This window comes from Aedes aegypti, chromosome 2 (assembly GCF_002204515.2).
Source record: "Aedes aegypti strain LVP_AGWG chromosome 2, AaegL5.0 Primary Assembly, whole genome shotgun sequence".
Lineage (NCBI taxonomy): Eukaryota > Metazoa > Arthropoda > Insecta > Diptera > Culicidae > Aedes > Aedes aegypti.
The window spans coordinates 348,463,249-348,490,088 of record NC_035108.1 but is presented as its reverse complement, the minus strand read 5'-3'; the positions used below and the strand labels follow the sequence as shown (position 1 = coordinate 348,490,088).

Here is a 26,840-nt window from a genome sequence, read left to right as displayed (position 1 = left end):
GAAATGATTGAAAGAATTTCTAAAGCATTTTCTGGCCGAATTTTTCAAGAGATTTTTTTAAGCAATTCAATGCAGATTCTTCGAGAATTTTTCTGGTGAGATCAGAAAATCTGGGAATGATTTTCTGTGGAAAGCCCAGGACTAACTTCGAGAAAACTGGTAAAAGATTTCTTGATAAAGCACTGAAAATTAAGAAAATAATTCATAAAAAAATGTCCGTAAGAATTCTAAGAGGAATCTCTTCAAGGAACATGATTGAATATTTGAAAAAAATCGTGGAAGAATCACAAAAGACATTCCTGGTGATTTTTTTTTGCTAGAATTCTTGAAGGATTACAAAAAGAATGAATTTGTATTTTTAAATATACAAATTAAACTTATGTGCCGCGAAATGAGACAAAATCACAAATTATTAAAATCAATACAAATTTGTTAAAAATACGAAATTTGTGAAAATCGTGATTATTGCGAACGACATTACATCTGTAAATTGGAGATGAACCAGCCGTGGGCTGAAAATCTCCCTAATAGAGATAATAATAATAATAATACATCTGTAAAACAGGTATATGCTAGGCCCCCCCTAGGCCCCCTCCAGAAAAAAAACTTAGCTACGCCAATGCTAAACAGATAACACTGAATCAACAATTTCACGCCACAATACTCGGTTCGTGGCCGCATCTCTCCATCCTCGTTTCTGCCCCACGCTCGCCAAATCGATACGCACTTGTTCCGCCCACCTAGCTCGCTGCGCTCCACGCCTTCTTGTACCAACCCGCAGTGTTGTGAAAAACTCAGTTTCTCACAACTCACGCTTGAGATTTTTCATGCGTGAGTTGTCAATCATGCAACTCAGCAGTCAAAAAATCATGGATGAATTGGCTCACATTTTTGACTCATTGTCTCGTATTTCCACAGTTTATTAGCTCACGTCAATAATTTCTTGTTAGTCTGGTATAATTATAGTAATCCTTTCTAACGTAAACAACAACATTCGGGTTTCACGAGTTTTTGAGGGGTTTTGCGACTGAATCATTTTTTACGGTTTGAGTTGATTGAGATGATTTTGCATCAAAATCTCAAGCGTGAGATTTGCGAAGCAGATCTCTAATGAGTTTGCTCTCACGGGAGAGCGTATTGATTGAGATTTGAGTGTGAGTCTATCAACACTGCCAACCGGAGCCGACGCGAACACCATCTTTGCAGGATTGCTGTCCGGCATTTTTGCAACATGCCCTGCCCATCGTATCCTTCCAGCTTCGGCCACCTTCTGGATACTGGATTCGTCGAAGAGTTGAGCGAGCTCGTGGTTCATCCTTCGCCGCCACACACCGCCAAAGATTGTCCTTAGCACCCGACGTTCGAAGACTCCAAGTGCTTGCAAATCCTCCTCGAGCATCGTCCACGTTTCACGCCCGTTGATGACTACCGGCCTCATGAGCATTTTGTACATGGTACATTTGGCGCAGGTGTGAATCTTTTTTGACCGCTTCCACTGATGATGCGCCTCCATATTTCACGGCTAACAATATTGTCAGCCACCAGCAAGGATCCAAGGTAGACGAACTCGTCGACCACCTCGAACGTATCCCCGTCTATCGTAACACTGCTACCTAGGCGAGCCCTATCGCGCTCGGCCCCACTAGCTAAGCTAACATGTACTTTGTCTTAGCCGCATTCACCACCAGTCCAACCTTTGTTACCTCGCGTTTCAGGCGGGTGTACAGATCTGCCACCTTTTCAAATGTTCGGCTGACAATGTCCATATCATCCACGAACCAAACAAATTGTATCCCGGGGAAACTGTTCTCATCCATGATTTTCCATAGCTCTACGCGGTCGATACTATCGTATGCCGCCTTGAAATCGATAAAACGGTGATGCGTTGGGACCTGGTTTTCACGACATTTTTGGAGGCTTTGCCATACAGTAAAGATCTGGTCCGTTGTCAATCGTCCGTCAACGAAGCCGGCTTGATAACTTCCCACGAACTCGCTTACTATAGGTGACAGACGACGGAAGATGATCTGGAATAATACTTTGTAGGCCGCATTTAGAATGGTGATCGCTCGAAAGTTCTCACAATCTAACTTGTCGCCTTTCTTGTAGATGGGGCATACTACCCCTTCCTTCCGGTAGCTGTTCTATTTCCCAGATTGTGCCTATCAGCCGGTGCAAGCAAATGGCCAGCCACTCCGGGCCCACCTTTATGAGTTCAGCTCCGATACCATCCTTACCAGCAGCTTTATTGTTCTTGAGCTGGTGAATGGCATCCTTAACCTCCCTCAAAGTGGGAAAGTGGGAGCTGGTTGGTTTCCATCCTCCGCAGTACCGATGAAGGCATTTCCTCCGTTGTGCCGACCTTCATTGCATGTGCTCTCAGCACCATGCAGATGTTCGTCTAGTGACGTTCCGATATTGCAAAGTATCGATATTTTATTCGATACGATTATCGAATCAAAGTATCGATACCACCGATATATTGATTCAAAATATCGATATATCGGAATATCATATGATATACTTGAAGAGTGCCAAATTCATATATCGCTTCGTTTCCTACGCTTTGCAAATAATTTTTGAACACCCAATATTACCAGTATATTGATTTACTTCTTCTTCTTCTCGGTATTACCTCCCCACTTGAACAGTGCCTACTTTTTAGCTTAGTGTTTAATGAGCACTCCCATAGTTGTTAGCTGAGATCTTTTTTTGCTAAATTGTAATGTTTTACTACATGTACTACATGCCCAGGAAATTAAAGGATTTTTTTTTACGAAAAGATCTTGGACCGACCAGGAATCGAACTCACAAGGGAAGGTCACGATGGTGTTACACGGGGTTTTCAACCGGACTATTTTTGTTAGATTCTACATGTCGAAATATGAAAAACCCCAAAGCCTTTCGGGTGATGGAACAGTGGTGTAGCCAGGAGGGGCTCTGAAAGGGGCAATTTTGTACGTATATTATATTATTAGGCTAATTGGAAATTTGACAAAAATATTTTTTCAATATCTATTGTGATGGTAGAGAACAGAATTGACATTAATTTATGTTTAAAATGTATTTTCCATGCCATAGGCGCAATCGGGATGGGTTTAGTATTGGTATACTACTCTAATAAAACCAAATTTGTTTTAGTGTCCATATTCCATGATGGTTACGCCAATGGCATGGAAAATACATTTTAAACATACTTTAATGTCAATTCTGTTCTCTACCATCACAATAGATACTAAAAAAATATTTTTGTCAAATTTCCAATTAGCTCAACAGTATAATATACGTACAAAATTGCCCCTTTCAGAGCCCCTCCTGGCTACACCACTGGTCCATCACCCGAAAGGCTTTTGGGTTTTTCATATTTCGACATGTAGAATCGAACAAAAATAGTCCGGTTGAAAACCCCGTGTAACACCATCGTGACCTTCCCTTGTCAGATACCTTCAGCATTACTTTACTTTGTAGCCGCGGACGTTATCACTAGGCTAAAGAAGGCCTCCTGCATCTTGTTCGATACGGACTTGAATATCTTCTTTAGAACCGTCCATAAACCACGTGGTCTTTAATTGAAGAGGAGAGTTTTGACCAAAAACCACGGATCGTAAAAATGTGTGTGGATAAAAGACCACGACAGTGTGTCTGAAAATCCAAAAACTGACCACGTGAGTTATGGACAGCCACTTTATGATACATTATATAACTATTGGAATGTGAACTCTCAAATATTTAAAAATGAATTGTATTTCGATAAAACCTTGCAATTGTTAACTGAATATTGGTTTACGATATATCGGAAACAAATATCGATATCACCGATATATTGAATGGGAAATATCGAATATCGAAAGCAAAATATCGATATTCCGATATATCGGAAGTATCGGAACGTCTCTATGTTCGTCGAAGTGCTGCTTCCACCTTTCGATTACCTCACGCTCGTCCGTCAAAATGCTCCCATCCTTATCCCTGTACATCTCAGCTCGCGGGAAGCATTGAGCTTCTGATAGAACTTGCGTGTTTCTCGAGACCGGCACAGCTGTTCCATCTCCTCACACTCCGTCTCCTCCAGGCGACGTTTTTCCTCCCGAAAGAGGCGGGTCTGTTGTTGCCGTTATCATCTATAACGCTTCACGTTCTGTCGGGTCCCTTGCTGCAGCATGACCGCTCTCACTGCGTTCTTCTCCTCCAGAATCTGCCTACATTCCTCGTCGAACCAATCGTTCCGTCGACTCCGTCCCACGTACCCGACGTTGCTCTCAGCTGCACTGTTGATGGCTGCCTTCACTGTTCTCCAGCAGTCCTCAAGAGGGGCTTCATCCAGCTCACCATGTTCCGGTAATGCAGCCTCGAGGTGCTGCTCGTATGCCGCTGCGCCATCCGCTCTAGGTCGGGTTATTCTTAAAGAACTGCCTTATCTTCCGCGCCTTCTCTGGGTATTCCGTTTTCAGTTTTTGGCCGCTTCCAACGCTCCGCTCCGCTGGTCGTCGTCTCCTGGAACATCTTCACAACGCGGGGCACGGTGGATTCCAAGCCTTTTGCCGATCCATCTTTGCGACTGACCAGGATTATCGATCACCGCTTCCAAGATTTGCTGGCGTAGCTCTTCTTGTTTCGAATGCATCTTGTAAACTACTTGACAGATCGCGATAAAAATGACACTCTAAACTAGTAATACTCAAAATTTCATTATTTTTTACCCACGCGATAAAAAGTTACACTCAAAACAAAGTGTTGTATTTTTTCCAAGACCAATCTTTACATGGAAATTCATCATGTATTACATATTGAGATATTGCAATGTCTAGTCCAATTATCAATTTGGTGTTTGCATGGGATATCATTTGAGTTATTTTGCCTCTTATGCAGGGCTGTTTCATACCTTTTTCAGTTAGTAGGTATTTAAAATTATTTGATAGGGAAAACCTCAATTTGGTATTCTGCAGCAATTTACGTCTCTTCGGGTAGATACGAGTTATATGATATGCATAGATAGATATGAGTTATTCGTTCTCGTGGTTTTGTACAACAAAAAAGTCCAGGAGAGCCCTATTGTGTGTGAATCGTACTAAATCCCGTGTAACTTTTTTAACGTGAACGACGTTCTTTAAAAAAGATTACATCTTTTTTAGGGTTAGAACGCTTCAAAACCATTCAGAATATATGTTCAATATGCAGTATATATTGATAGGCAGTTCCTACGAACATCTGACAAATTTATCTGTGACATCACTGCAATGCTCCTACCCTACAATCCCGGCATGTGCGACGTTGGTAATCGTGATTCATTTCAGATAACAACCTCCGCTAAAACCAAATCGAAGGAAATGGAAGCAAATCGACTGTTTTTTTAACTACTTACAAAGGAAATAAACACATTTTATCTACATTGATATCAATAGTACATACACATGATAACATTTTTAGTTATTTTTTTAAAATAATAATTTATCAGACGAGCCTCTACACACAATCTTAAATCACTAACGATAAAGAGGATATCCCTTAACGACGAACACGTCCATAACTGACGTCATGAACACATTTCAACAATCACGAATTGACAAACCTCTTCGACACTAGACGCGGTAATATTGGGCCATTTCTCCGCTATCTTATCAACATTCACGAAATTTTGATTAATCATCGATGCCATACAGCTTAAAATCATAGCTTGCAAATCCAAATGATTCAGTTCGAGTGTTTAGTTCCCCTGGATAGCACGTGTTGTTCGTATAGGTTCTAAACTTAAGCTCCAAGCCAAATGGCGTCGATAAACTTGTTATCAATTTTGATAATTGCGATATGCAGCACGCTAGGCCTTGCTATCGACACAAATTATCTTTTCAATTCGGATCGGTGAGTAGCGCATTTCATTCACCATTGAGCTCAACGACTAATCTTCCGAATTGCGCAGATTCCCAGAAGCCAGCAGCGTGCCGACACTTTCGAACGGAAATCTCGGATTTACTGTATTTAGTGACAGCGTCTATTTGACTGGAGTTTACAATGGACGTGAATCTCAGAGTCATCGTGCTCGTATTCCGAACTACGCTAACATACAATTGGAAACATGCAGCTATCCGGAAACTAATCCACCTTACTGTTCCTACCAGTTGGACATTAAGTTTGGGCGATTTCAAACGGTGTACGACGACCCTAACGGGCTACTGCGGCTCATCCACACCGTTTACCCACATCGGTACTTAAATCATGTTATCGTCAACCATATTCGGATTCAACGCCTGAGTGGTCAGGGTACTCTGTACGCAAACATTCGACGAACTACGGGATCGCCGTCTGCCGATATTTCCTTCGATGCTCCTCAATATGTGGACATTCGGGACAAGACGTTCCTGTATCAATGTGGCCTTACCAATGAGGTCGAAGACACGGCGCTTCAAGCAGAGAGAAAGACGGTGTGCGTATACTACAGTGAAATACCGGCAACTCTAATGTTATCGGAAGATCGTACCGCCGAAGATTTTAGTTTCTATACAGTGTTTGCGCGAAGTCAAGCGAACGCTGAAGAGGAACTTCGTTTGTTAACAATGAGTACTGCATCGAATTTGGATCGGATCCAAGAAACGCGTATGAACAGCATGTGGGATCAGTACGGGATCACTGTTGATGGAAACGATGAACTTGATCGAGCCATCAAATCTAGCGCTTTTCAATTGTTCAGCAATATTCCCACCCTGTATACTCCGAATTCTGTGCAAACTTTCGGGATATCGCCTTCCGGGATTGGTCGGAATGATTTTCAAGGACACGTCATGTGGGATTACGACATGTGGATGTTCCCTATTGTATTGCTTACAGATCCAACCGTTGCACAAAACATGTTGACTTACAGGACAAGAATCATGCAAGAAGCAGTTCAGCGCAATGCAGAGTTGAACAACATTGAAGGATGGCAATATCCTTGGGCTTCTGCCTTCACCGGTAGGGAGGTAACATCGACACCTGGCGCGGCCGAACTACAACATCACATCACAGCAGATATCGCATTTGCTATTAGGTTGTTCTTGTACGCTACGGACAATTTACCCTGGTTGAGAACAGAAGGGTGTGATTTGGCTTTCAATACTGCACGGTTTTGGATGCGTCGAGCCGTTTATAACTCTACCACGGATAAGTATGACATTCGTGCGGTGACCGGACCGGACACTATGAACTCCAACGTAATCAACAACGTGTTCACTAACGTCGTAGCTGCACACAACCTGTTCCTCGGCGAATACGCTGGATGTGTATGTGAATCATTTTTAAATCTTCAAAATGAAGATTTGAACGAAATGCTTCGTACAGCAAGAGCCTTGCATTTATTGCACGACTCTGATAACGACTTCAATCCCCAATTCGAAGACTACGCCGTAGGACGACAAATCGCTCAAGCCGATGCCGTTTTGCTAGGTTACCCTCTCGACCTCGCAATAGAGAAGTAAGAATTAACTCGTTGACCGATTTAAACAGATATTTTATTGAATCTTTTACTCCGGACAGTTCGACAAAACGAAACAACTTGAACATCTATGGTTCGTATACTTCAGCTAGCAGTTCAGCAATGACCTGGTCGATGCACACGATCGGATGGCTCGAACTAGACGAGCTGACCTTAGCTGCGGACAATCTGCGCCGAAGCTATCAGCCATATCTACGTTCGCCGTTCAACGTGTGGAACCAAGGTCCTGTCGAATTCCCAGGAGCACCCAATTATGTCTCCGGTGCCGCCAGCTTTTTGCACACAATGATAAACGGCTACGGCGGGATCCGACTGCGTGACGGTGAGATGGTCATCAGACCGAGGCTACCTCCTGGAACTACGCGCCTTAGCATTCCGACAATCAACTTCAACAGGTTCCGGTTCTCATTGGAGGTACATCAGGATGGAACATTCACGATCATGCAGCAAGCTATACCAACTGCGCCCACGATACAAATAATCATCGATGGAGTGTCGCATGAACCGTGTGGCCTCAATACAGCCTGTGCTTGTAAGAAACTCAATAGTATTCATATGGAATATGCAAATATTCAAACTTTCGTTCTCTAATTTTAGTTCATGGTACCCATTCGGCCATCTTGAAATTGGTGCGATCCGATACAAAATGCCAGTTGAAACCAACTGAGCTGAACATCAGGCTTGCCGATCAGAATCATGCAGTAGCTGCTAGGATAAGCCCAATGATTTTCGTTAGCATTGTGATTGCGTCGGTGTTGAATAAATTCGTGTAATAATGTAAACAATGTAATTTTTGCTGGATTGACAATACCGCACAACGGTTTTTGAGGAATCCATCGCTTTTCATTCATCAATTAAGACATGACATCGACTTATCGGTCATTCATTTTTTCCAGATCTTGTAAACATTATTCTTTTGTCTTAAACCTGGCTCGCATAACGCATAACTTTGCCCTAGGTGTGGAGGAATTGGATCATTATCCCGATATCCATTCAGTTTTGCATGCCGTTTATTGTTGCCATCATCAATTTTGTGACTTTATCACTGCAACTACCATGATCATCCATTTATTTGTCTTCTACGCCAAACATGTGTTCACCGAAGTTCCACCATTCGATCACATTCCGTCCGTTCAACAACATACTCCTATCAGTAATCCTACAGTATGGCCCATAAAAAAATGCGAAAATCGTCATGTCATGTTTTATGGTAGGTTTTACATAGAAAATGAGAATGAAACATAAATATTATTTATTACTTGTATTGTTTAATCTATTTAGGCTCAGTTTTTTGCTTTAGACATGATTTTTATCTGTTATTTTCACCTTACCAGAGAGGAATTGGAAGCATACCTTCAAATTTTATCATGCAGACGTCGAGTTCAATATCTGTGCGAAGAAAGCTTCTAAAACATCAACGATGGCGTGAGATTCTTCACAGGCCTTGTCTCCAGCATACGCCCATATCAAATGATAGAATCGGTTCATACCTGGGTAATTGGAGACTTAAACATATTTTCGAAAAACAGCTCATTTTGGAAAGCTTCGATTGAACCTTGATATAAATGAGATAAGCGGCTCCGTTTTGCTCAAGACCTATGAGCTAGTATTGATATAAGTTGTCTCTAACCGAAGGAACAAATTTCATCCTCAAAAATCTGTTATAGGCCTCCGTATTTATTTTTTATTCAACTTCAACGAAAAATAAAGGCATATCAAACCTATAAGACGCAAATACTCTCAAAACTATGACCCAGGCAAAATATTTTATTGTGATCATAAAGAACACGTTCTCTAAGAACTCCTTCATCCTCTGATACCAGACAAACTTAAAGTTTCAACAATAAAGTGTGATTTTTGAAGGTGGAAAGTTTATCACTAGAGTATACGACAATTCGACGCTGTTTCTAGCTTTGGGCGGAAAAACCCGTTGAACTTATTTGCTTTATAACATTATTTAGGACAGTAAGAAAAATATGACAAAAATTGTCCAGGATAGCGAAGTTGTGTCAAAATATACTACAATAATCAGAAATTACATTTACTATGATAAACACTGAAAATAACGCCTGTGGATGCTATATTAACGTTCAAATAATTTTCGCATTTTTTTATGGGCCATACTGTACATATATCAGTTTGCAAGACGGAGCCTTTGAACGATGCATTAAGCTTCCAGTATAGTTTCAGCGTCATTTGAGAACGGAGCAAATTCCTAAACATTCATGAACTCCTCGTTGAATCATTCATATCTCCAAGTCCATTCAACACATTCCGGACAACTGTGTCGTTATTGGCTGCTACGATTGTTCTCCAGCAGTATTTAACCATTTTCTTTATTTTTTGCAAAAGGATGTAGTAACTTGCGGCTTTATAAGGGAACGTTCCATTTAGTGTAGGCTTGAAATTGTAATGAGCTTGAGCTTGAGCTTGATTAGCCGCCCGTGGTTGCTACTCCAGTATCGCCAGTATCAGCTGCACTTACACAAGGAACCAACCAGATAACTGTTTGAGAATAAAAGACAAACTCAGTGTATGAATTGTTGGTGATCTTCTATTTTTAGGCGATAAGGGCGCCTGCCACGTCAGATTGCAAACCAAGGGGAAGGGGGCAGTGTTGACCAGACTCATTTCCCCGAAATTCGAATTGTGAAGCCATGAACTGTTATAACTGTGCGTTGTATTCCTGAGATGGAGGGGGAGGTGGTTGGGCTTGAGTATTGCACATGGGATCCGACAGTTACGATCTCGGTGGGTCGCAATTCAAGTTTCGGTGAAATGATTCGCACTCACTCACTCACTCATTTCATTTTACCGAAACTTGAATTGTGGCTCTCTGGGATCAAAATTGTTCGATTTTGTGTGCAGTACTCAAGCTTAACCATCTGCTTTTCTATCTTAGGAGGATAGAGCATGGTTGTAGTAGTTCGTGGCTTCATAGTTCGGAAAATGTTATTTTCGGGGAAATGAGTCTGAGCAACACTGGAAGGGGGAGGAATAGATGATGGCATGAAACTGGCTTCCACAGTAGGCCGTGTACTGCGTCTACGCCAGTTCATGCGGGAAGGTGTAGGGCTGGTATAATTTTTATGGCAGGGAAGCTTGCTGTTTGGTTAGCAGACTGCCTATGTACCAGGCGTAAGAAAAGGCTTGTTATACTTATGGAAGAATGGAAGCGTAGGGAAACGGTTTTTTTTTTGTTCGTCTCGGGTTCTAGCAAATGCTATGAACTGTGATAGATCAACTGTGATAAGTGAATCAAATTGTCATCAAAACAGATGAATAACAAACAACAAAGCAAGCTCGCTCACATCCGTTTGTCCCAACTTTTGCGGATTGGGATACAATCAAAATCAAAATTGTCATGACAATTACAAGGCGCAACATTGTTGCAACCTTTTCAACTCGCGATCAATGATTTATTTTAAACACAAAACCAAATGTGTTTTATGGAAACTGCTCGATAATGTGCCAATGTTTACCAACACTGAGAAAGTTATCGAATATTACAATGCGAAGCCCAGAAAATAGCGAGGTGTTCGATCATTGTCATATTCTGTGCAAGTGGTGATAAACTGTTATTGCGGAATAAAATTGTTGCAACAAGAACAGGAGATGACAATGTCTTTGTTGTTGTGGGTTGGGTGACAATTTATTCACTGATTGTGATATATTAAGGGCCCTTTCATAAATTTCATAACGCTGAAGGGGGTGAGTGGGTCCTTAAGATGTTACAGCTCATACAAAATTCGACAAATATTCATGCAAAATTCGTTACGTAAAACAGGTGTCAAAAACGACCATTTTTGGCTTTATGAAATTTGTGGCTAAACCAAGAAGACAGAAGCAAGTGAAATATACAACTACACCCATGACCTTGTGCTTATGAAGCAGAAGCGGTAGCCATTGGACCACCAATCCCGTTTTCAGTGTATGCTTGAAATTGGAATTTTCGACCTCTTTTGTCACACTTTTGTATGAATCCTCCGAAAATTTTATAAGGCATGTCACGCTTGGCTCAACCCCCTCCCTCCCCTTGGAGCGTGACGCAATTTGTGCATGACCTCCTACGTTATCGCAACACTTCTTTAGTTTATTGTTTACTTATTTTTGAAATGATTCATTCAGGGTTGGTAGCGTGTCACTTTCAAGTGACATGATCACTTTTTCGAACTGGTCACTAAAAAGTCACTTTTTGCAGCAAAAAGTCACTTTTTTGAGAAAAAATGTCACTCGAGTCACTATTTTCGTGATCTTATGGTAATGAAATTTGAAGCTGGGTCGGCTTTTCAAAAACACAAACAGCAAGAAATAGATGTTCATTATTATAATGATAAATATAGTGTGATTTGAAAATCAAGGTGTGAAGAAAGATAGGGATTCGTAGCAACCTTCCCGGAAGAATTCTGGTAAATATTTTGTAATATTGAAGTGAAAATCAATTAACTTTTCAAAAAAGCCTTGCAACTTTTCCCAAAAGTGCCGAATTCAATGTTATGAATTTAACTACTTTCATTTAAAGCATCCGCAACTTCGATTCACTGCACTCAAGTTGCGTTTCAATGCTCACAACTCAAGAAGATTTATCCCAGTTACGCGAAAGTTACAGTAAACTACGTATTCGACAGCTAGGAGTTTGTTTGTGTCAATCCAATTGCAATATAGTTGACTTTAGAGTTTCCAAATTTCCCGGGATTTGATTTCCCGGGAAACGGGAAATAAATTTGCCATTTCCCGAGAAATCCCGGGATCCCGGGAAATTTAAAAATACATGAAAATAAAGCAAATTTGATTATTTTTGTTTAATTATTGGTATTTTTGTTGTATTTTTTAATACCAGTTAACTTGTATGGTTCATTCTCTTTCTTGTAAGTAATTTATTTATGTTTCTCAAAAAAACCTATTGATTTCGTTGTGTTCGCAAGGTTTCAGAACAACAAAAAGTACAGGGGATAGGCAAAATGATTGAGATAGGCAAAATTTTGCCCAAATTCAAATGCTTATAACTTTATGAAAAATGGATGAAATTGAATGCATCTGGAAGCAGTCGACGGCAAATTTGGTCCAGTTTTAGGAACTTCCTTGGCCATGCATATTGGCCACTGGACACCGGAGATGTTCCGGATTTTCTAAGGTCATGTCCAAATGTCATTTTTTCTGTCGCTTGTATTTTTGTGTGGTGTAAAGTTAGATAGATGTTTGTAATTTTCCTAGAAACTAGAACTAATAGGAAGTTGAATGCCACCGGACGCATTAAGATTGGTTGGAAATCGTCAGAAATATGACCATTTCCGTAAAACTGGTTCCGGAAAGCATGGTCAGTCATGTTTGTATTTCCAATCATGTAAATATTATCCGGAGCTATATCCAAGCGGACACCAACCTTAAAAATGATGTTTCCTGCAGCGTATTCAGAACCATTAGATGCACAGACCACTCTATAGAACGTTCCAGGTGCCCTGGGGGAAGTGGTCAATTAGGAACATATCCGGAACCATATCAATATGGGCATCAAACTTCATTATTTTCAAAGGTTATGCTTTCCGAAGCATTTCCAGCATCACCGGCTGCCATAACCACTTTATAGTAGGTTCCAGGTGCCCCGGGGGATGTGGCCAATTCGGAACATGTCCGAAAACACATCAATATGGGTACAAGCGACAGAAAAAATGACATTTGGACATGACTTCAGAAAATCCGGAACATCTCCGGTGTCCAGTGGCCAATATGCATGGCCAAGGAAGTTCCTAAAACTGGACCAAATTTGCCGTCGACTGCTTCCAGATGCATCCAATTTCATTCATTTTTCATAAAGTTATAAGCATTTGAATTTGGGCAAAATTTTGCCTATCTCAATCATTTTGCCTATCCCCTGTATAATATTGAGTCCATGTGGAGATTATTCTTGACAAATCGTATGAAGTTCAAATAATATGTACAAGACGGACTCGATTATCTGGAATTCGATTATCCGGAAGTTTAGACTCGATTCATATACAATATGAATGGTTTTGCAGCTTTGAAGGTAGGTAAAAAAAGGGGGTTTGAAAAAGAGGTTTTTAGTATGCCAGTCAAAAAATATTTTACTCAAGACCCCTAATGTTCCTAGAAATAACTTCTGGCTACGCCATTGCATCATATAAATAAAACAAAGAAAAAAGATAATATTTGAGTTCTTTTATCGCAGATTTTGATTTCTCTTGTAGTGATTCGATTATTAGGAAGATTCGGTTATCCGGAGTGAAAAAAAAAATCGATACAACGGATAATCGAGTCCGACCTGTACCAACATTGAATCAATCCTTTCAAGCACTAGAACAAAAACCAACTAGAGTTTAACGATAGAAAATGTGACGGTTAAATCCATGAAAGCTTTATAAACGTACTCAATCCATGGATGATCCCTCGAAAACTCCTGTATTTTGTATAGCATATAACAGAGATGCATTTGAACGCGTTCTGTTCATGTTCTGTTCAAAACTTGTGCTCACGAGAGCCGTGTTCAAGTTCAAACAATTTACGGTGATGATCACAGTGCGCTGTTCATCTCCTGGCAACCGCTGTCGTCATAATTTGCACTACAAACGCAGAAAACCAATTCGATTCAACGTCGGATTATTCTTAGTAAGTTGAAATTCTTTGTATCTCATAAATTCAAAAATATTCTAGACAATCATTTCTTTTTCAGGCTCATACTTTTTTCATATAAAATAACGGCGAAATTACTGGTTAAGCGATGGCGGTGTCTCTAAGCCTAAAAGTATCGGGATAACATTCGCAGTTCCCTATTCTCGAGTTTCCCTTGGCTCCATGTATTCGGGTGCGGGTTAGTCATTCTGTCTGGGCGCAAAATATAATAAATATCGTTTCACAATCTCACCCTAACCATTGTAATAATTTTATGAATAAAACATAACTTAGATATAGACGTTTGCGAAAATTGCGTTATTTTTGCACTCGTCATTTATTGCAATACAAATAATGAAAACTATCCGAATCAAGGTATCTAGAAGCGTCATTATAATAATCTTGATCCGAATGTTGATTTGTCCTGTGATAGAAGTTGACGTTCATCTCACTATTACATTGAACTACGATTCATCCACATTGGTGCTGATCCTATGACTGTCATCCGAGTTTTAACAGCATTCCGTCGAAGGGCGCAAGCTCAGTTTATGTGCAAATAGGTACTTGAGTGTTCTAAAATTATGTTTGCTTCATTTGTGAGATTCCGGAGCATTTATCCCAGTTGTAAGTTGCCCCAGATTATACTAAACGTAGATTGAACATCGAATCCGGACTGTACCAAAAAACGTAATTGCGTTCGTCGAAAGTTTTGGAGATCACAACTCCATGATCAATCTAGTCATCGTGTGCGTGTTCAAGAAACTGAACAAGAACACGAGAGCAATCGAAGGATCATTTGAGAACGCTCACAGAACATGAGCGTTCAAAATGCGTCTCTGGCATATAATCTATTTTGAAAAAAAAAAACATATCGTCAAAGAGATTTCCATTTTATCAACAACTATTTGATTACAAAAAAAAACAAAAAAACAAAATCGAACTATAACTAGTGATCTAGAAAGGTTATTGGTTAGAATGATATGAAAAGTAAATTATACGATAGTTTTGGTTTAAAAATGGATGGTCAATTCTTTTTAATAGCCTTTTTAATACCCGGGAAATACAGAAATCCCGGGAAACACGGGAATCCCGGGAAACAGGAAATCATTTCCCGGGAAACGGGAATCCCGGGAAATCTCATTTTCCGGGAAATGTTCCCGGGATTGAAAACTCTAGTTGAGTTGTACCTTATGTATCATCAAAAATGGTTAAAAGGAAAAGATGAACGACTCTTGGTTGGTAAATGGCTGGGCATGGCGTACCATTGGTACCTCGCGTACCTGAAGGAATAAAATAGACCCCTTTGTGCGGTCCTTAGCCTCTTGCCCAGCAACTCCTATCCCTACCTCCTCGCGGTACTGGCCGGGGTACGAGTAACCTTAGGGAAGATCGGGTAACCAACCCCCGGTGGGAACTTTGGTCGTATGCTGACAGGGAAGGGGGGGTTTGCTTTTGCTTTTGCTTCTGCAAACCTTGAGCGTCTGTACTCCATGTTAGGAGCGGCTCACAACAGCGTCTGTTCCCCATGTCAGGGGCGGCTGATCATCGTCCGAGTGCCAGAGGACCAATGATGGAAAAAAAATCGCCTCTAGCGACTTACAACATAGTATTTGAATGGTCTAAGAGGGCCGTTGCTCTTGCAGAAGCATGATTTGAACAGCTCATCACGCGTGCATAGTAAGGATAAATGAAGCATCCGATGCACTGTTTGTCGCGGGACAAACCGTTTGTCGGATGTTGTTACAAGTCGCGATTAACATGAATCAGAACGCGTTCACGTCATATTTTTTTCACTCAGACCATACCCGATTGACATTCGAATCTTAAATGACATACCACAAGGCAGATCGCGGAATAAAAACGTAAAAATCCCCCAAAAGTTATGACTTTGGTTTGCGAACAATTGATCGTTAGCACACATGCCGAGCGATTCATTTTTCGCAGAGCGGAGTTTGTTGTTAGGACTTGACGACTAATTATTAATCGTTGTTACTATGATCGCACGATAAAGAACAACCGCGATGCATCATTTATTTTGTCATGATCACTAGATTTCCATCCTTGCAGAGGACTCTAAGCTAAACTGCGCACTATGGTCCTCCGAACATTTAGGGGGAATGGTCCTCCGGAAATCTAGGGGGTTGGTGTCAGGCCCTGCAAGCCAGCCGTAAAAAAATCAAGCAACGAATAATCAACGAGAGAATACGAACCGGGACAATCGGCGAAGACCACAGCGATGTAAAGGGACTAGCGATTGGAAGCTCGGTACGTGGAACTGTAAATCTCTCAACTTCATCGGGAGCACACGCATACTCGCCGACGTGCTGAAGGACCGTGGATTCGGCATCGTAGCGTTGCAGGAAGTGTGTTGGAAGGGATCAATGGTGCGAACGTTTAGAGGTAACCATACCATCTACCAGAGCTGCAGGAATACACATGAGCTGGGAACAGCTTTTATAGTGATGGGTGATATGCAGAGGCGCGTGATCGCCTTTGATGAATATATTGCCGCCAAAAATTTTCAAATCATCTCACAAGAAATCGGTATAAGTTTCTAGAAAAAAATTGCCGAATATCTCTCCAAGAAACCAACGATTTTTGTTGACTCACCAAAAGTAAATTATAACGCGAAGTTTGAGTAGTCAAGCAGCCGTGTAACTTTCGTCAAAATTTTTCAATTTTGTCCACAGTACCTTGAAGTGAAACAAATTGGTACTTTTATATTCGGAATAAATATTTTTCCCGGAGTGTTGTACAATTTCCCTGGTATTTCTCGTATTTTTCCCGGCCAAATGAAATTCCCGTGTTTTTCCCGGATTGCCCGGGTGGATGGACACCCTGATTACATCTGTGAGGGCGATGAACACGAATTAAAACCGCTTCTTTAAATTAAACATCACGAATCTAACGAACTAAATAGTGCTATGAGCTGATCATTTGAAGGATTGGTCAAAACCAGCGAGTAACACATCAATTAATTTTCCAGCGTCAATGATTGATTTTTTCTCTAGCTTTGTGTTTTTGAAAAATATAAAGTGTGGCTGAGCGATTTTTTGTCATAAATTACAGTGTAATTTCAAACAAATAAGGTATTTCAGAGCATCAGCATAAATTTTTAGAAGTGCCACGGAGCACATGACAAGCACCAAGTGCTCCGAGAACATACATTTAAAAATATCGGTCAATCGGTTGTCTGACGTTATTTATGAGATATAGTTCTCTAAACTTTGGAATTTAGCCTACATTGTGTACACTGTACAGTATGACATATCTTGTGTCAGTAATATAAGAGGAGATAGAGCTAAATGCCAGTTTGAAAAAAAAATACATAGATTGTATTTTGTCCAAACAGCTAGTGTGCATGGAATTTCTTTATATAAACGTGGCTTGAGAGTCTCCATTTCGTCTTTGGTCAATATGTTCATCTGCAAGTTCGACATGTGCAATAACAATAATAGTAATTAATAACAGATAACCACTACTACAATCTTCAATTTATAAGTATTGAAAAACAAGCTATCACTGTTCTAGAAATGGAAAACAAATATTTGGATGTTGAAACCCTGATTGCGCTTTTGCGAAGTTCCTGTAATCACTGGCCCATAAAACGAATATCATGACACCAAAGATTCATCAACGAACTACGAACCATTTTCGTAACGAACATATTTCAACAGCAACGAATTGGCAAACCTCTACGAATGCACCGCACTTGTAAATTCATATCCATTTCTCCATTATCTAATCTACATTCCCGAAATTTTATTTTATCATCGATATCATATCGTTTAAAACCATGGCTAACAAATCCGAACGGTTCAGTCATACGTCAAGCTTCTCCGAGTAACAAGTGTACCCAAAAACCCTACCTAATCTTAAGCCCCCAGTTAAATGGCTTCGATAAATGTGATACCAATTCTGATATACGCGCTATGCAGCAGCTCGCTTGGTTTTGCCATCGACACCAATTATCTTTTCAATTCGGCTCGGTGAGTATCGCATTTCATTCAGCACTTCAACGATTTTAACATTTCTAATTGACGTAGATTCCCAGAGGCTCCCGGAGTGCCAACGCTTTCGAACGGAAATCTCGGATTCACCGTATTCAGTGACAGCGTCTACCTGACCGGAGTTTACAACGGGCGTGGTTCCCAAAGTCACCGTGCCCGTGTTCCAAACTATGCCAATATACAACTGGAAACATGTAGCCATCCGGAAACAAATCCACCCTTCTGTTCCTACCAGCTGGACATAAGATTCGGCCGCTTCCGAACGGTTTACGATGATCCCAATGGACAACTTCGACTCACCCACACCGTTTACCCACATCGGAACTTCAATCACGTTATTGTCAACCATGTTCGGATTCAACGGCTTAACGGTCGAGGCACGTTGTTTGCATATGTTCGACGAACTACAGGATCGCCTTCTGCTGATATAACGTTCGACCCAGCTCAACAAGTGGAAATCCGTGACCAGATATTCACGTTTCAATGTGGCCTTACTAATGAGATCGAAGACACGGTGCTCCAAACTGAGAGTACTACAGTGTGTGTATACTACAGTGAAATACCAACGACCCTAGTGTTATCGGAAGATCGTACCGCTGAAGAGTTTAGTTTCTACACAGTGTTCGCCCGGAGTAGAAGGGCGGCTGAAAATGAACTAAATTTGATAACGTTGAGCACTGCAGCTGTTATAGATCGAGTTCAGGAAACACACATGAACGACCTGTGGAGTCAGTACGGGATCACTGTAAACGGAAACAGTGAACTAGATCGGGCCATCAAAGCTAGCGCATTTCAACTGTTCAGCAATGTCCCGTCCTTGTTCAACTTGAATTCGTTTCAAACTTTCGGAGTATCGCCTTCGGGAGTTGGACGAAATGATTTCCAGGGACACGTTATGTGGGATTTCGATATGTGGATATTTCCAGTAATCCTGCTAACAGACCCAATCGTTGCTCGAGAAATGCTGACTTACAGGACAAGAATCATTCGAAGAGCCGTTCAAAGTAATGCAGCGTCGAACAACATTGGAGGTTGGCAATATCCTTGGGCGTCTGCCTTCACTGGTAGAGAGGTTACATCGACTCCTGGAGCGGCTGAATTACAGCATCACATCACAGCAGATATCGCCTTTGCCATCAGATTGTACTTGTATGCTACAGACAATTTGTCCTGGATGGTCACAGATGGATGTGAGTTGGCTTTCAACACTGCTCGATTTTGGATGCGCCGAGCCGTTTATAACTCCGCCACGGATAAGTATGACATTCCTACGGTAACCGGTCCAGACACCATGAACCCCAACGTGCTAAACAACGTATTCACCAACGTCATGGCTGCTCACAACCTGTTTCTCGGCGAATATGCTGGATGTGTATGCGAATCCTTCATAAACCTCAAAAACGAAGATTTGAACGAAATGATTCGTACAGCAAGAGGTTTGCGCTTGTTGCACGAGTCTAACGGAGACTTCAATCCACAATTCGAAGGTTATGTAGTAGGACGACAAATCGCTCAAGCCGATGCCGTACTCTTAGCGTATCCTCTTGATCTCGAAATGGAACAGTAAGTTTTCATTTTTTCACTGACTTAACTAGCCTCTTACGAGAATTTTTCAACTTCTAACAGATCGACGAAGCGAAATAATCTGAACATCTATGGTCCAGTCACTTCAGCTAGCAGTTCAGCAATGACCTGGTCGATGCACACGATTGGATGGCTCGAACTAGACGAGCTGACCTTAGCTGCGGACAATCTTCGCCGAAGCTATCAGCCATATCTACGTTCGCCGTTCAACGTGTGGAACCAAGGTCCTGTCGAATTCCCAGGAGCACCCAATTATGTCTCCGGTGCCGCCAGCTTTTTGCACACAATGATAAACGGCTACGGCGGGATCCGACTGCGTGACGGTGAGATGGTCATCAGACCGAGGCTACCTCCTGGAACTACGCGCCTTAGCATTCCGACAATCAACTTCAACAGATTCCGGTTCTCATTGGAGGTACAGCAGGATGGATCATTTACGATCAGGCAGCAAGCTATACCAACTATGCCCACGATACAAATAATCATCGATGGAGTGTCGCATGAACCGTGTGGCATCAACACAGCATGTGCTTGTAAGAATCTTAAAGCTTTAAGTTCGATTTATACAAATATGAAACTTTTGTTCTTTATTTTTAGTCCACGGTATCAACTCGGCTACCTTGAAACTGGTGGGAGCCAACGCAAACTGCCAACTTAAACCAACTGAGCTGAACATTAGGCTTGCCGATCAGAATCATGCAGTTGTTACCTCTGTGAGCCCAATCATTTTTGCTACCATTTTGATTGCGTCGGTATTGAATAAATTTATATAATTGAGCAACTTTAACCCTTTCTTTCTCATAACTTTGAACGACTATTTCAAATGGTCTAAATTTATCCAAGAAAAGAATAAAGAATAAGAATTGATAGTTTTTCAATAGTAAATTGATTGTTTATCAATATTTTTACTATTGAAACAGTAATGACTTTTGGATTAATCTGATAAGTATAGAATCACATTCTAGTAACTATTACATAGCATTCATCTGGTTCGGTTTGTCTCAAGTTCGTCGATAATTGAGAGGCGGGTGCTCTCTCCATGGCCGTACAAACATACAAAAAGCTGAATCACAAACTTAGTTTATCGATCCTCCTTGTTTCGGAGACAAGATTCTACTTGTTCCCCTTTGAATAACAATGAATCGAATGCATAGTACTATAGTGCAGAGCCGGTTCAGGTGAAAAGAGAATATTATTTGGAACGGGTTAAGAGAAAGAAAGATAATTTTTTATTTTTTATTTTATTTTATTGATGTACAAGGGAGTCAGGGGCCAAGTCTCCAGCATGAGTTTGAAAACTCACGCCGTCCATAATACACCGAGGAGGTTTTGGAGTTTGGGAAGTAGGCAACGCAACATCTTTGACCAGAAGGTTCTTTAAGTTTTGCTTCTACTCTTGACTTCCAATACACGTATGAATGATGCAAGGTCAAAAGAACATGAATCAGTCATACATATAGCGTTAGTGAAGTGTTTTGCCTAAGGATATGTAAAAGGAGGGATTTTGTGTGTTTTTTTGTAAATAGCTCTGTGGAAAAAGTTTGTTATTAGTTAAAAATTTAGTTGATCTTATTCACCTTGCAATCAGTAATAAGAATATTTACAGAAACATAATACTTATCTTTTCTCGGCCAATACGCTGCCATGTATTTCCTCTCGGATGATTTTTTCCTCGTTGTAATGGCGGGTTAGATATGAAAACAAGGATAAAGAGAAAAGAAATGTTAGTGATTGTTACATGCTTTATTGCTGTATTGACCTACAATGAAATCATACAAAATTCGCTCTTTGGATTCCCATGATAACAATCCCCATGCAGCTTCTGAGAAACTCCATGGCAATGATCACTTTACGCCATGTGCGGCATTCAGGACATTTCAACACTACTGATGACGAACAACAAAAAATGAATCCAAAAGAGCAAAAACCTTAATGTTTCAATGTAGGACAATCCAGCTTTATTGCATATGAGAAGTTTTTAGTGATATTCTCACAACGGCCATTCAGAATGGTTCGACGGATGTAGATAAAAGATCAGTATGATTAAATTAACGCGACGACATGTTAGTAAGCTCAAAACGATTATTGTAGTTGCATCTTTAATTTAAATAGTTAATCTAAGGGTCGGTTATTGTATATAACTTTATAGATAAGCAGAAGTATAGCACGAACGCGAAGTAATGACCTTCCATCCCATCTTCAAGTGCTCCTCACAAGCACTACACTTCATTCTGGCACTTTAGAACGTCCATGCTGTAGCTTGTTCACACAAGAAATCTGCCTCGACCGAGTTGGCAGAACGCGCCCGTACCCCTTTCTGAACCAAAGGACAGGGTCGGTTAAGATATAAAAAGATAAATTGAACATTAATTATATTTCTCATAAACGAAAGTAACATTTTCAACTGTTATTGAGCATTTTGCACCTTATTAGACCACTGGGCAAAAAGTGGATATTTGCACACCCCACACATACACTTGCATAACAGTTTGGCAACACTGAACGGAATCTCCCGCCACGTATTGAATGATTTATAATTCACTTGTCTGTGAAACGTCACATTCCTCCTTTTGAAAGAAAATCCAACTATATGATGAATCCACCGACAAATGGACGAAAATCATCCAATTCTGAGATGACTTTCGTTGTACATCCGTATGACATTAAGTAGATATTTGAACTATGCTAACGCAAATGAAAAACATCTAACTTATGACGGATTTTAACTTCTACCATGTTCCAAATCGAAAATCATCCAATTACCGTCCGAAACAACATATGGAAAGCTTACGATGATAGCTGTCAAATTATTGTTGTGAATCGTAGTGCACATATGGCGACAGAAGCGTGGCGGATCCGAAACTCCCGATTGAATATAACAGGTAATTGCGTGTTGTGATAAAATTATCAATGACTATCTTCACTTTTACCATGTCTCTTTTATTCTAAAGGCCGGAAAAAATAACTGACATCCACGGAATCCTGATAAATGTACGGCGGTAAGACGGAATTATCATGGAGTTTCTGGAGTCAAACTCGTGCGCTGTAGAAAGGCATCTGTTCCTGGCAATAATAATTATTATGCTTGATATTTTTCCCTAATAAAACTCATATTGCGTGAAGTTATCAACAGTTGAGAGTTATTCATTGTGAAATTGAATAGTTTAAAATTATAAACAATATAGCATGGGGTGTTTATATGTATGAACGATAATCATTCAATTTTATCCCGCTTTCAGAAGGATTGGAATCCTTTCAAGTTTGGATGATTTTCATTCAGTGCGATATGTAAACAGATGATTCCAACGAGGATGAAAATCATCCTGAATGTGTCTGAGAATAGGTATGGGGCTCGGATGAGACAAAAATCATTCATTTCGTGGCGGGAGATTTCGTTCAGTGAACAATCAGACGCCACCCCTTACAAAGAAGACAGTGGTATGAGTTGTTTCTTACTTACACTGAGGCAAAAATACTTAGGTTTTCCATAAATGAAAACTTATGAACCAGCCAAATTATGGTTTCATTGCATGCTTAAAAATTTCGAAAATGGAATCATAAGTTTCATAAGTGAGAGCTTTGAATTCTTTAACAACAATTACTTGAAATATTTATCATAGCAATCGCTAGAAGAACTACTCCGCTTTCGATGTTGGCTACAAGTTAATCGAAAACAGATCACATGTTATTAAAACATGTCAATTTTTGTGCACGCCTGAAATAAAAGGCGAACAATATTATCGATTGATAGTTCGATTTGAGTTATTATCATTGCGTTTATTACCGAATTTCATTGATTGACTTATGAAATTCATTACTGAAATTCTTCACCAAAATCATAAGTAAAACTTACAAATTTCAACAATAATCGTTGTGGCGCCAAATCATAATTATTCCTTAAGAAACTATTAAGTTTTTTTGCCTCAGTGTAGAATACAGACTCCCCAAAAGCAAAGCAGAAGCAAACCTCTCCCCCTTCCTTTTAAGTATACGACAAAAGTTTCCACCGAGGATGATTACCAGATCTTTACAAAGGTTGCTCGTACCTCGGCCAGTACCGAGAGGAAGTTGGCAAAGGGGTCTATTTTATATTTCTGCAGATTCACGATGTCTAACATCAACAAACGTCAATACGATGCACATTGTGGTCAACTATGAGCTTAAAAAAGCATGCCGATGCAATAACGGTCGCGGAAATAGACAAGTATTGATAAAATTTACCTTACTGTTTTGAAAAAATTGGAACGTCATAGTTTTCAAAGCATACGCTTACTGGTTTTAGTGAGTGCGTAAGTTGTATCTAGCAGATGAACATTTTCATTAGAATATCTTGAAGGGAATGGCAGGGAAACTCTAAATAATAGGCACAGTTTAACAGAAACGAAAAGCTTAGGTTTATTAGGTGTTAACTGAACGGAGTTTGATTATGGAATAAACCAGTTTGTTAATTTTCACCAACAAGTAACTGGTTGTTGCTAGGGGATCCTAACAACTCAATTTAGGAAGGCGACGTCCGATTGCCTACTACGCCAACACCCCCTCTCAATCGGCCAATCCTAGGCCCTGGCACAGCTTCTCCAAGTGTACCGCGTCCACCGGTTTAGTGAACAAATCCGCCAATTGGTGTTCGGTATTTATATACTTCACTGCTACTCGTCCGTTTGCAATGTGGTCTCTGATGAAGTGGTGCTTGATATCTATATGCTTTGATCTCTTGCTTTCACAATTTTTCGCCATACCTATAGCGCCTTGGTTATCTTCAAAGATTACGACCGGATCCGATGGACGCTTCAGCTGAAGATCTGCCATTACTCCTGACAACCAGATGGCTTCCGAAACAGCAGAACTCAAGGACACGTACTCCGCTTCGCTTGAAGATGTAGCAACAGTTACCTGTTTTTTACTCGACCACGATACAGCATTTCCGAATACAGTGAACACGTAGCCACTGACTGATTTCCTATCTTCTGCATCCGACGCCCAATCTGCATCAGCATATCCGACCAACGGGTCCGCTGATTCGTTGCGTACGAACTTCAAGTGCTTTGCTTTTGTTCCTTTCAAATATCGTACCACACGTTTGAGGCACTGCCAATGGTTGGTTGTTGGCTTCTGTTGATAACGGCCGAGGAATCCGACGGGAAAGCACAGGTCAGGCCTAGTACACAGCATCAAATACATAATTTTCCCCAGAAGCTCACGATACGGTTCCTGAGTCGCCTCACCTTCGCGGGAAACAGTCAGATTTTTCTCCATAGGTGTCTTGTTAGGGTTACAATCCGTCATCTTGAAGCGTGTCAATAATTTGTCGATATTCATTTCTTGAGAAAGCTTCATAGAACAATTTTCACGATCGTACTCTAGCTTCATACCTAGGAAACGACTGATTTTTCCACAGTCCGTCATCTTGAAACTTGAACTTAAAGCTTTCTTCAAGTTTTCGATTGTTTCAATCTTCCTTCCAGCGATGAGTAAATCGTCCACATACAGAATTATGTAAATTTCGTCTCCTGGTACTATCCGGACATAGAGGCAGTAGTCATGTAGCGATCGTCGGAAGCCCAAGCTCAGCAACCGATCGTTGAATTTTTCGTTCCAGCACCTTGGGGATTGCTTGAGTCCATACAGTGACTTGAGCAAACGGCACACTGTATTGGGAGGTGCTGTTACGCCATCAGGAATCGCCATATATAATTCTTCCTTCAGGTCGCCGTGCAAGAACGCCGTCTTGACGTCCATTTGATGGAAGTGGAATCCTTGTTGGACACCCGCAGCGAGAACCGTTCTGATAGTGGCAAGTCTTGCTACAGGAGCGAATGTCTCCTCGTAATCGACCCCAGCCTTCTGCAGGAATCCTTTCACCACCAGTCTCGCCTTATGTATGAACGCGTTGCCAGCCGCATCATCTTTCAACCGAAACACCCACTTCGATTTCAGTGGCCTAATTCCTTGGGGACAGCTTGACAAACGCCAAACCTTGTTCTCTTCCATGGAACGTAGTTCGTCTCTCACAGCAGCCATCCACATGGCTCGATCAGCATGCTCTGTCAGCTCATCAAACGACTCTGGAATATCTGCGGAAATCGATTCGCCAGAAAGAGCTCTATAACCGGTAAAATAGTCGAATAACTTACCGGGGAGCCTGCGCTCCCGTCCGCTAGACCTCGACGACAATTCTCTCGGAATTTCGCGTCTTTCTGTGGGCGAAGGGAGCGCGTTTTCCAGTGCTTCAATCGAGTCTTCATCATTCACGTCCTTTTCTTCATTTGCTTGGTCGATTTCATCTATGGTGGCCAACTGGTTATTTTCCCCCTCTTGCTCGAGCGGGAAGTGGACGACCAACGGAACATCATCTTCTTGACTCATTACAGCGTACGGAAAACACGACTCATCAAACTTGACGTCTCGAGCAATTGTTACATGTCGTGCCACCGGGTCCCACATGCGGTAACCGTTGGGTGCGTACCCAACCATGACCATTTCTTTACTTTTGGCATCTAACTTACGTCTTTGCTGCTTCGGAATCCAAACGAAACTCTTGCATCCGAAAACTCGAAGTTTTTCCAAATCTGGTCTGACACCAAACCACAGTTCTGCAGGGGTAACACCAGAGGGAAGTGCGCTTGTTGGACTTCGATTCATCAAGTAAACGCACGCAAGGGCAGCTTCGGACCATAAACGCTTCGGAACTTTAGATTGAATGAGCACGGAACGAATTTTCTCTACCAAGGTTCGGTTGAACCTCTCCGCTACACCATTCTGCTGAGGAGTGTACGCAACCGTTGTCTCTAGTTGGATTCCTTTCGTTCTGTAGTACTGCAACTGATTCGTCGAACAGTATTCCCTGCCTTGATCACTCGTAATTCTTGAAATGGATTTTCCCATCATGGCCGTTACTTTCGCCTCGTAGTCTTGAAACTTCTCAAATACACCAGATTTGCGCTTCAGCAAGTAAATCATTGAGAAATGGGTATGGTCATCGATGAAGCTCACTATGTATCGTGAACCATCCCATGCCGGCGGATCGATCGGCCCACAAACATCAGAATGTATCCGCTCCAAAGGCCGGCTGGTCCTAACACGCGTTCCTTTAAACGGTTCTCGACATTGCTTTGCTTGTACACATGCATCACAAAAATCAATTTGACTTGCCT

The 26,840-nt window shown here is 41.1% G+C and overlaps 2 protein-coding genes across 2 annotated transcripts; both read left to right on the top strand.

Annotated features, from left to right (window-relative positions):
- Positions 1 to 5,681: 5,681 nt before the first annotated feature.
- Positions 5,682 to 8,255, top strand: LOC5567690 (protein-glucosylgalactosylhydroxylysine glucosidase). Its single transcript, XM_001651800.2, has 4 exons — positions 5,682 to 5,859; positions 5,918 to 7,444; positions 7,507 to 7,997; positions 8,063 to 8,255. The coding sequence occupies exons 1-4, from the start codon at positions 5,765 to 5,767 to the stop codon at positions 8,236 to 8,238; spliced, it is 2,289 nt and encodes a 762-aa protein (XP_001651850.2). The 5' UTR covers positions 5,682 to 5,764; the 3' UTR covers positions 8,239 to 8,255.
- A 9,643-nt stretch (positions 8,256 to 17,898) lies between these two features.
- On the top strand, positions 17,899 to 20,473 carry LOC5564619 (protein-glucosylgalactosylhydroxylysine glucosidase). The gene is made up of 4 exons (XM_001648913.2): positions 17,899 to 18,081; positions 18,139 to 19,665; positions 19,729 to 20,219; positions 20,284 to 20,473. Exons 1-4 carry the CDS (start codon positions 17,984 to 17,986, stop codon positions 20,457 to 20,459), a joined length of 2,292 nt encoding a protein of 763 aa, XP_001648963.1. The 5' UTR covers positions 17,899 to 17,983; the 3' UTR covers positions 20,460 to 20,473.
- Positions 20,474 to 26,840: the final 6,367 nt, after the last annotated feature.

Bases quoted from the DNA above. Each gene is read 5' to 3' on its own strand.
- LOC5567690 (XM_001651800.2), top strand. From the start codon at position 5,765: ATGGCGTCGATAAACTTGTTATCAATTTTGATAATTGCGATATGCAGC. The intron at 7,445-7,506 runs GTAAGAATTAAC...TACTCCGGACAG, and splicing joins CTCGACCTCGCAATAGAGAA to TTCGACAAAACGAAACAACT. The intron at 7,998-8,062 runs GTAAGAAACTCA...CTCTAATTTTAG, and splicing joins CCTCAATACAGCCTGTGCTT to TTCATGGTACCCATTCGGCC.
- LOC5564619 (XM_001648913.2), top strand. From the start codon at position 17,984: ATGGCTTCGATAAATGTGATACCAATTCTGATATACGCGCTATGCAGC. The intron at 18,082-18,138 runs GTGAGTATCGCA...TAATTGACGTAG, and splicing joins TATCTTTTCAATTCGGCTCG to ATTCCCAGAGGCTCCCGGAG. The intron at 19,666-19,728 runs GTAAGTTTTCAT...AACTTCTAACAG, and splicing joins CTTGATCTCGAAATGGAACA to ATCGACGAAGCGAAATAATC.